General features: G+C 39.4%; 1 protein-coding gene across 1 annotated transcript in view; it reads right to left on the bottom strand.

Moving 5' to 3' along the window:
* Positions 1 to 7,384, bottom strand: part of LOC106871364 (protein kinase C iota type) — a 192,963-nt gene extending 185,579 nt beyond the window's left edge. The window contains exon 1 of the mRNA XM_014917773.2: positions 7,180 to 7,384. Coding sequence (XP_014773259.1) covers positions 7,180 to 7,239 — 60 coding nt within the window. The 5' untranslated portion in view covers positions 7,240 to 7,384. The remainder of the gene's footprint in view (positions 1 to 7,179) is intronic.
* Positions 7,385 to 11,499: the final 4,115 nt, after the last annotated feature.

Raw genomic sequence — 11,499 nt, 5'->3', positions numbered from 1 at the left:
TTAGAGGCTCCCTTGTTGGGTGCTGGTGGTAGTGGTGGTGGTAGTAGTAGTAGTAGTAGTAGTAGTAGTAGTAGTATAGCCCCAGGTCAGCCTTAACTGAGCACACCAAAGATGCAAACATACCAGCTTTACCTGGCTGGTCCTTTTGTTTCCTTTGAGGCACAATTTGAAGGAATACTGGCTGCTATTTCTAACATGACAAATGACCACTTAGAGTCTTCCTTCATGGGTAGTAGCAGTAGTAATAGCAGTAGTAGCAGCAGCAGCAACTGTGGTCATTGTTGTTTAGCCCCAGGCCAACCTTGGCTGAGCAGGCCAGCTTTAACTCAGCTGCTATTTTCAGCTTGGTAAATAACCACTTAGAGGCTCCCTTCTTGGGTGGTGATGGTGGTAGTAGTAGTAGTAGTAGTAGCAGCATCAGCAGCAGTAGTAGTAGAAGCTACTGTCGTTATTTAGCCTCAGGTCAGCCTTAACTGAGCACACCAAAGATGCAAACATACCAGCTTTACCGAGCTGGTCCTTTTGTTTCCTTTGAGGCACAATTTGAAGGAATATTGGCTGCTATTTCTAACATTACAAATAACCACTCAGAGCCTTCCTTGTTGGGTAGTAGTAGTAGCGAATGAAATTGGTATATATATATTTTTTCACTGTTTTGGCACTAACACTAGTTGTGATATTGTTGCTTAACCCTGGCTGAGTATACCTACGAGCAATGGTGTACAAGCCACAACCATCACATTTTGGGTTTTTTTATTCTTTCATATTATATTTGATACTGTATCATGGCTCTTTTTTTTTTCTTTTTCTAAAACATTAAGGTGTGACTCGAGAGCGATTTGGCTACCATTTCTAGCGAATCGAACAACCATGTAGAGGCTCTCTCTCTCTCTCACTGATTTGTGAAGAAAAGGAGGAGAAAGCTGACAATGGTGATAGCTACGATACTTTCGTTAACGACGCGGGTGGGGGTGGATGTTGATGTTTAATGGAAGTAGTAGTAGTAGTGGTGGTGGTGGTGGTGGTGCTAATTGTGAAGAGAAGAGAGTTGTAAAATAAAAAGAAAAGAGAAGAGAAGAGAAGCTCTGAAAAGCCATGTGTACCGTTGTGAACAGACAGAATTGTCTAAGCAAGCTTCTTCCCCCAGTTGCTTCTTCCATGCTTCTAAGTTGTTCCCATCTTCACCTGGCTTCCCTCTCACACACTCCGTGTGTGTGTGTGTGTGTGTGTGTGTGTGTCTGTCTGTGTGTGTGTGTGCATACTTGTCCACCTACCCATGCTCTAAAGCCTATCGCTTGTTATATTTGTTAATCAAATTTGTGCATACCTATCTGTCTATTTACTTCTATATATATGATTGACCGTTGACTGAACACTATTCAATTTTTTTTCTCCGTGTTTTTCTCCTTGTCTCCGTATTCTTTCTGTTGAAGAGCGTAGCTCGAAACGTCAAAGACTTTCCGTATTCCCGAGCGTCAAACTAATACATCCTTTTGTTGTTTACACCACCTGTCCTCGTCTGTTGTTTTTTCGTACATTTTCCCATATATATATATATATATATATACACACACACACACACACACCTTTGGATATATATATTTATCTAATATACATACATTAAAAGAAATATATGTATATTTACATATATATATATATATATATATATACACACAAACGCATACATCTATATCTTCATATCGAAATATAAATACCCACACAAATACACATACACCTTTATATCAACACGTGTGTGTGTGTGTGTGTGTGTGTGTGTGTGTGTATGTACAGTCGTGTATATTTATGTTTGTGTGTGTCTTTGTAAATCCACAAGCATTCCTTTCAGTTTCTCCTACTGTCTCATGGCAGAATTAGTGGTTGTTCAACATATTTATGCATTTATGTGTGTGTATGTATATACTTATATTTATATATTTGATCCTTTATATTGAACACTCAATATTTCATCTACATTCAATACTTTCTTTCATGGTGCCATCCATTTTTATTTTATTTTATTTTATATTATATATTGTATATTATATTATATATTGTATATTCCATATTCTATACCACACATTGGTTCTGCAGGAATATAAATAAACATAAAAAACAGACAGTGTTGGAACTCTTTTAAACAAAATTATATATATATATATATACACATACATACATACACCAGTTCTTAATTCACCTAGCTATACACACCCACACACATAAATATATACATACATACATACATACATACATAGACATGCATACGTAAGTACTTCAAAGACTAAACTAGAAATATTATGAACACCTACAAGTCATTCAGTCACATAAAACAAAGCAAGAGAATGTCTAGCGACATAGCAGTAACAGCCTCGAACAAGGGCAACACGACATAGCCACTTAATCTACTAGAAACAGCAGTCAAATCTCACTCAGATAACACCTTACATTTTAAAAAACAAAAACAAGGAGTCATATGATGGTGGCTTTAAATATCTGTAAAGATATGGGGTGGCCATAGTTGGAATGCATTTGATTATAGGTTTGTTCCATCAGCATGCCAAAGCCAATCCTATGTGATGGCTGTTACATTGGCTAGAAACAGCAGCTAATTTTTTATTAAATCATACCTAATGTCTTAAATGAGGAAGGACATTAGATAATGTGGTCTTAGATAGATTAACCCTCCCCCTCCCACCAAAAAAGGACTGGTTGGTCAGAGCCTTGATTAGAAGGGGTCTGTTCTATAAGGGGTTGACCCGAATCTAAGTAATGACCACCACCACTATATGGCATTGTGTGAAAATAGTTTAGTTGTAAAAATAGGTAACTTGGAGAGGAACAGTTGGAAAATCTCCTTGTATAATTGGAGGGGAGGGGAAGAATAAAATGGCTGCGTGATAAGAAGTTTGCTTCCCAACCACATGGTTCCGGGTTCAGTCCCACTGCGTGACACCTTGGGCAAGTGTCTTCTACTAGTCTCGGGCTAACTAAAGCCTTGTGAGTGGATTTGGTAGATGGAAACTGAAAGAAGCCCATCGTATATATGTGTACATATGTATAAATGTGTATTTGCGTGCATTTGTCTGTTTGACCCCACCTCCACCACCGCTTTGACAACCGGTGCCGGTGTGTTTACGTCCCCGTAACTTAGCGGTTCGGCAAAACAGACCCGATAAAAATAAGTACCAAACTTAAAAAATAAAAATTATAAAAAGCAAGTACTGGAGTCGGTTCGTTCGACCAAAATTCTTCAAGGCCCCAGCATGGCCGTAGTCTAACGTCTGATACAAGTAAGAAAGAAAAAGGTAGGGGATGGCTATCGATAAATTTATTTAACTTTGAATTATTATGGGAAGATGGAAAACTGCATTGACGCACTTAACGACAATCAACAGGTGTCATAGAAATTATGACGGTGTCCACGAATGATGCAGCTGGTCGTGTCAACAGCGCTTGACTAAAAGGTCAACAATTTCTGCCGCATCATCTCTAGTGAAACTGCTCTTTTAATAATCCATCTACTCGTTAGTAGTGTTGAAGTATAGCTAACCGCTTTGTAGGAGCACTGGTCGAGTCAAGTGTCTTGTTAGCTTGTAATGCAACGTTCGTGTCTTCTTGAGGCGGCTTTGAACAGACTTAGAAGTCACACCTAGTCTGTGCTTCCTCGTTTCTTTCAATACATAATATGAAAACCCTTAGATGATGTTGCAGATGTATGTATGTATAATATATATATATATCGTTGTATTACAGCAGAGTCAGTCAGTGAGTCAGAGAAATAGACTTAACAACAAGCAGAGGAATAAGGAAAGATAGTATAGAGAAAGAAAGAAAAAGAGAAGCAGACATGGATGGACAGATAAGCAGAGATATAAACGGGGAGAGAAAGACGAGCAGAAAGTCACAGACGGAGAGACCGTGTGTACCATTATGCAAATGAGATTGTACCGAGGCATATAAATGTTTACACTTTGAATAAGAAGCTCTATAATTGCCGGTAGTTTTGGGGAGGGAGATGTGAGGAGTGAACTGTTAAAGAATAATAAAATGTGTCCGGTTCGTTCTTCCTCCGAAATAGAAGAAAAGCCCTCCACGGTCCCAATTTCACTGCAAAAATTACATGTGGTTACAAGATTGTATATCTTATTTATCAAATATAGACAAACACAGGGGTTTGTCGATATAACGGGTGAACAGACAAACACGTCTCCATCGTCGTTATCGATTTCATTAAATATTATCAATTGATTTGAACAAGACGGATGGAGGCAGTTTTAACATAAATATACCTATTTATTTTCAAATAAAGCAAGGTAACGAAAGTGGGCTAGTGTGTTTTGATACGATCTAAACTTCGCAATTAGTTATCAAATTGTTGTAATCAATGGATTCGGACCTTTTTTTTATTATTATTATTTTATCGAGCAGGGCAAACATTTCGTCGGTGGCGTGGATCGATGTCCCCTGTCCAGTACAAATGTTGGCAATTAATTCTAAGTGGGGATGGATTACGAACAAAGTAGGTGCTGTTATTTTGTGCCCCGTCGTTGAAGATGGTCTGTGATGGATTATTTGAGATTAAATAGATTTCACTGCTGCTTAAACGCCGACAGGTTTCCGAGACATTCGGAGATTAACAGGATAATGAAATGGGCCATTTGTCGCAATCAATAAATATGCTATCTGTTCTAGTAGCAGTTGGTTTATCTCGGACTGATGGCATAAAAACAAAATTTAGATAATAAGATGGCATGATATCATGTCCTTATAAGAGCAGAGGACATTGTCGTCCTGGGATGCAACTGCGGTGGATTTTTTTCACCACTGGTCATGTCCTTAACAGCACAGTTCTTGCGGGTTCTGCTACATTATCGGCAAAACAAAAATGTTTAATCTATCTTTCAATTAATTGCATTTGAAGTAACTAATGTCGGAAAGAGGACCTTAAAAAAAATCAGTTGTCCTGATTTTAATTAGAAACTTATTAAGGCAACAAGGAAACGACGGGAAGGCACCAAACTTTGTGAAAGAACCTCATTAACCATTTATTACAACGGAACAATGATACCGAGGTCCTTCTCTCTGCTCTTAGCTATTTTTTTTCTTTCTATTTTTCTTTCGTATAAATATTTCAGAGACATTTTATGCTGAATAAAATTCAAGACAGCGTAATTTAATTGGCCATAATTAAGTCGATAAAGTACATTTAGTTAATTACTTCTCATTCACTAAACACACACACACACAGCAAAATGTAAACGAAATAAATTTGATCATCACATGTAATTATCAAGATAAACAGAAGGGAAAGAGGGCGAGGAAAGAGTTTTGGTGAATAATATTTACAACAAACGAAGAGGAAGTGGAAGCCTCTAGACGGTCGTCACAATGGCTAGAAATAACAGTCGAATTATACCCTACTGTTTTTAAAAGGGAACACACAGAAGAATGTGAGGCATTATATACATTTACCTAACAAAATAATAATTAATTATTATTATTATTGGTTTGCTTGTCAAACTGGAGGTTAAACAGCAACAAATGATGGCAAAAATAACAACACGGTAATTAAAACAATGCAATACTAATTACAACAACTACTTCTAAACAAAAATTACAACTCCTTGACAGATTTGTGTCGATTACATCTAATGATAAAGCCTCTACGTGATCGTTCAGTCTGCTAGAAATAACAACCAAATCATACCCTAACCCTTTTGAAAAAGCAATTCCACATCGGGCGGGGTTTTCGAAAAGCTAGCCCTACCTCATCGGGAGAAAGAAAAGGGTGCAGAAATAAAAGAAGACGACAAAAATATTTTTTAAATGGACACATTTGGGGTTCAAAAATATTCTTTCGGAATCATAATTTTCCTTGTATAAAAGACAGGAATATTTTTAAATGAAGTGGTGATTTGGGGGGGGGGGCAAAACCCTTCAATTTCTCTATGGGTTAGTGACGACTGTTCCAAAATTCTTCCCCACACTAGTTTTCTATATATATATATAGAGAGAGAGAGACAAAAAAAGATGGGATAGTCATGGATAGAGCGCTCTCAATGAGACGGAATTTGGATTAAACAACAAACGATGATGTCGAGTCCGGAGTCAATGAGGTTGTTAGACTTGCTGGAAATAGCAGCCAAATCTATCTCAAAATCACGCCCTACCGTTTGATAAAAGCAATAAAAAGGGATACATTGGATAATATGGACCCCAAAAAAATGAGATAGAGACCGGATGGTCATGATCAGAAGAGGAGCCCTTTCATCATAAGTCAACCTATTCAGAGCTAACCTGGGGCTAAAAAAACAACCGCTAGCAATTTGTCTGCTCGAGTCAATGAGGTTGCTAGATATAGCAGCCAAATATCCATGGAATCACACTCTACTTATATTTTAAAATGAAAAACGTTGAATAATGTGCACCAAGGTATATTATACAGAGAGAGAGAGAAAGAGAGGCGAGATGGTAAAGGCTGGAATGGAATCCCTTTCATCATAAAAGGGATACTCAATCTGGGCCGACTTCGGGGCTAAACAAAACGAAATTGACAACGAAGATAATTGTTACAAAAGCACGGAACAAGGACGATAGCCAGTGGGTTATGACGGTGATAATTACTGGTATCACAACACCGATGAAGTTGAACTGCTTGGTGTAAACACCTCAAACAAACCTTTCTATACTCGTCGACTATTAAAAAAACTGTTTCCTTTTTCTTCAAACCTTCTCCCAATATTATAAGAGACCCCTAACGTCTGTTTATATTCTTAATAAGAATGTCACACAAAATTAGCCAAAGGACAAAGTAGTACTCGGCATCGAAACAGAGCTAACATACACACTAACCCCGCGCACCGGAGAATAAATAATACAAAACCAGCCGTGGGGAAATGTGCGGCCCGCGGGACTTACTGAATGATACACCGAAGGGAAATTTTATTTTCATTTTTATATCCATTTTGGGGGTTAGGAGTGTGGTGCGCCCGATATGAAGCCCCATGTCTTCTTAATGTGGCCCGTTTCACAAAAAAGGTGGCCCACACACAAACATACAAAAAGGCGATGCTCCAGCGCGGCCTACGCCTAAAACGGACACAGATACGTTAACAACAATGACGAAAGATAATAACAATAATAATAATGGTGGTGGTGGTGGTGGTGGAGACCAGTACTTGCCTTCATATTGACGTTATACCCAGCGCAGCAGAAAAACTTCGATCTCCCATCATGGTACATGTGGAGATTAATGACAGAGAAGGTGATGAGGATGGAGGTGGGAGGGGGTTCATGACAGTAACAGTGGTGATGGCGATGGTGGGGAGGAAGTGTGATAGATAAGGAGAGAGAGAGTGAAAGGTAAAGATGGAGATGGAGAACGAGAGTGTATGTTGTGCGGAAGAGGGAGAGGAGGAGGAGAGGAATAAAAACATAGAGAGGGAGAATGGGTTGCAGTAGAATCAAGCAGGTGGGGATGGGGAGAGTGAGAGAGTGTGCGTGAGTGAGAAAGGGAGAGAGATTGCATGCGTGCGCGCGTGGTAGAAGAGAGAGAGAAAGAAAGAGAGAGTGTGTGTATGCGTAGTGGGAAAAAGATAGACAGTGTGAGAGGGAGAGAGAGACAGAGGGAGAATGGTTTGCAATGGAATCACGGTGGTGGGCGGTGGGGTAGGAGTGGAGGAGTGAAGTGCAAGTGTAACAAAGAAGGTGAAAAGGGAGAAAGGAAAGAGAGGGAAAGGCATGGCTCGTGGCAGCATGGCGGGGGTGGAAGTAGGAGTGGGTCCACTGCGAGAGTGCCGGTGAGAGGAGTGAAAGTGTCTGTGCACGTATATGTAGAGTGTGTGTGTGTGTATGTGTGTAGTGTTAGCAGTTAGATGGAGGAGGAGGAGAAGCGAGAGTGCCTGACAGCAGCCGACATATCACTGGACTACAGAGATGGCGGTGATGGTAATAAATGGTTGGGATGTGTATATATGGCCGTATGAAAGGATTAAGGACAGACAGGGAGACGGTAATACGGTGCAGGTAAGGGTGACGGGTTAATACGCGTGTCTGGGAGTATAAGCAAAAAGAGTGCGAGTCAGTCAGTTTCCTGTAAGCAACAAGTTATTAGGGCTAGAAATGTTGTAAGGGCAGCAGCCATGGGCAACTTGCGGCCCGCGAGACTTTCTGAATAAAAAAAATTACATTCATTTTTTTTTTTTTTTTCACAAGTGCGACTCGTCTCGTGATGAACCATGTCTCATGTGGCCCACTTCTTGAAAAAAGGTTACCCATGTCTTGTGCAGGGTCTCATGTATGTATTGGAAAAAAAAATTTCAGTTCACTAACATTATCTATGCAACAGATAGACAAAAACTCCCTTTGGAGGAGCCAGGAGCAAATTCTAAAAAAAAAATTTTTAAAAAACAGAACAAGCAAGGGAGACAACTTCAATAATAGCAATTGAAATTTTCAGAAAATATAGAAAATGCAGTAATGGAACAGTATTAGTTATGGTGTTTTAAAGTCAATAAACGGACACGTTTCAGTCTTATGAGACCTTTTCAGCGAAAACATTTAAAATCAGTTGTCAAGAATAAGAAACCAAAAATATATGAATAAGAATAAAGGAAATGAGCAACACCAGTTATGAAAGAAAGAATCGCAAAACGGATTCTTCAAGCCAAAGTCAACCAGCAGGAGACCTAGTGAATAAACCAAGAATTAGATGGTCAGATAATATCCATTGTCTCAGTTGATTGCGTCTGGGAATTTGGGAGTCCAGCCGGAAAATGTAATGACGGTTGTTTCTGGTAGAACCTTATGGAGAAGATGCCAGAGGGACACGAACCCTGTGACCCAGGAAGAACCAATGAAGATGTTTGGGTGGATAGCTGAGGAGAATAAGCTATCCTGAGGAATGGGGGGGGGTCTAATAAAACCAAAAAGATGTTTAGTGCTTTTACCAATCAGCTTTTAAAGACCTGACACCCCTTCACACATAGCATTTTCTATATTTACCATTTCAATCACGAATTATCTCCTTTGTTCGTTTTGAGCTTTTTGAAGGCCAAAAAACAATGATGCCTAAACCCTTTACCATTTAAACCAGCTATATCTGGCTCAAAAATCCAGCCTGTTTTATGTCCAAACTGATCGGATCAGGCCTCTCGCACTAACCCGATAATGTCATTCTAATAATAAACAATCACATCATTGAAATAACAAAGCTACAAGATAATTCAAAACAATGTAAGCATTACCTTTGATAGGCAAGCATGGCTTGTGCAACATGGACTTAGAAGGAGTGGGTCCGCTGTGAGAGTGGCGGTGAAAGGAGTGAAAGTGTCTGCGTGCGTGTATGCAGATAGTGTGTGTGTGTACATGTTTGCATTAGTGTGTATGTATGTATGTAGTGTTAGCATTGAGAAGGAGAAGAAGAGGAAGTGTCTAAGAGCAGCCAAAACGTCACTGGACTCCAGAGATGCTGGTGATGATTAATTTGAATGCTAGGGGTTAAGGGATCAGCGGAGGTAAAAAAATACATACACCACCCATTTTTGGCATAACAAAAATCCTAACCCCTAACCCTAAACCCTAAACACCAGGTGTACGTATTCTTTACTTTTGCTAAGGGATCGACATATGTAGGGTGAGGAAAGGGTTGTCCAAGGGCCGCCATGTGTCTAAGGAGCTAATGCTAACCTATGTATACTGTGGTTTACGATCAATAACTAAATATTACAGACCCCCAGGGCATTACATTGCCTAGGAGCCTGTAAATAGGGTTCAAATTTTAGCACAAGGCCAGCAATTTCGGGGATGGGGCTGAGTTGATTAAATCCACTTCAGTCCTCCACTGGGACTTATTTTATCGACCCCAAAAGACAAAGCCTGTAATAGTATTAACTCGGTTAAGATGTCAAGCTGGCAGAAACCTTAGCAGCAATTCATCTGTCTTTAGGGTCTGAGTTCAAATTCCACTAAGGTCGACTTTGCCTTTCATCCTTTCGGGGTCCATAAAATGAAGTACCAGTGAAACACTGGGGTCGATGTAATCGACTAGTCCCCTCCCACAAAATTTCAGGCCCTGTGAAAAAATTAAAGAAGAGGACTCATGCCCAGTTGATCAGGCACCCATGGCTTTTGTGGGGTTTTCCACAAGGACCTTAAAGCACCTGCCCTATTGGGAGTTTTATTTATATTGTTTACATGCAGAAAACCCATTGTAGCATCCCGTTTTTGTCTTTTATGTTGTTGCATGTCCTTTAATGTTACTGTATGTGAGCCCTTGTGGCTAATAAAAGAATGAATTATTATTATTATTATTATTATTATTATTATTATTATTATTATTTTATGTTTGACTTTTGCTTTGCATTTGTACAAGTTGGATCCAAGTCTCACCCAGAGACCTCAAGAGACAACAAGTTAGAAGTTCATGTAGGTGTTATGCCTAGGGTACCATATATTTCGAGTGTTGTTCTAGAGAATGTTTAAGAAACCATAAGAAAATTATGTGTTTGTTTTAAAATTTGAGATTACATAGACAGTGTTTTACGTAGGATATGGGCAGTTTCCATGAGCACTATCTTTTGAACTTCAGCCATTTTGGGGTTTCCTGGTTTCTGAGCTATATTATTATTATCATTTTTATTAAGGTGGTAAACTGGCAGAATTATTAGCATACCGGACAAAATGCTTAGCAGTATTTTGTCTGTCTTTACGTTCTGAGTTCAAATCCCACTGAGGTCAACTTTACTTTTCATCCTTTCGGGGGGGTCGATAAAATAAGTTCCAGTTGAGCACTGGAGGTCAATGCAATAGACTTATGCCCCTCCCCTCAAATTGCTGACCTTATGCTAAAATTTGAAACCAATATTAACACAGTTCATTCCATAGAGGGAGTTTTTGCCTAATGGTTGTTTGGATAATCTCATATAATCCAAGATTTTTAATCCACTGTATTACATGTGGGAGATTTAGCTATGTTATCTAACATGGAGAACTCTTCACTGGATCATTATCCTTTAGATGTATTGGTTGGTTTTGGGGTGACGAGTATGTGTTGGTAATAGAGCAGGGGGTGGGGGGAAGAGTGTGTGCGTGTGTGTGTGCACGTTTATGCATACGGGTGTTGGAAATATAAGTGTATGTGTGTGTGCATGTGTATCTGTATGTGTGTGTGCATGTGTATCTGTGTGTGTGTGTGTATGCATCGTGTCTGTTATGTGTATAATTATGTGTACAAGTGTGGGGATAAAAGTGTGTGTGTGTGTCTGTCTGTCTACGTTTCTGTATCTGTCTGTCTGTCTATGTTTGTGTGTGTCAGTCTGTCTGTGTGTTGTGTATAATTATGTGTACGAGTGTGGGGAGATATAAGTGTGTGTGTGTGTGTTATGCATATAATTAAGTGTATGAGTGTGGGGAATATAAGTGTGTGTGCATATTTATGTGTATGTGTGCATCTGGCTGCGAATGTGTGTGTGTGTGTGTGTGTGTGTGTGTGTGTGTGTGTGT

This window comes from Octopus bimaculoides, chromosome 26 (genome assembly GCF_001194135.2).
Source record: "Octopus bimaculoides isolate UCB-OBI-ISO-001 chromosome 26, ASM119413v2, whole genome shotgun sequence".
NCBI lineage: Eukaryota > Metazoa > Mollusca > Cephalopoda > Octopoda > Octopodidae > Octopus > Octopus bimaculoides.
This window is presented reverse-complemented; position numbering and strand designations above follow the sequence as displayed.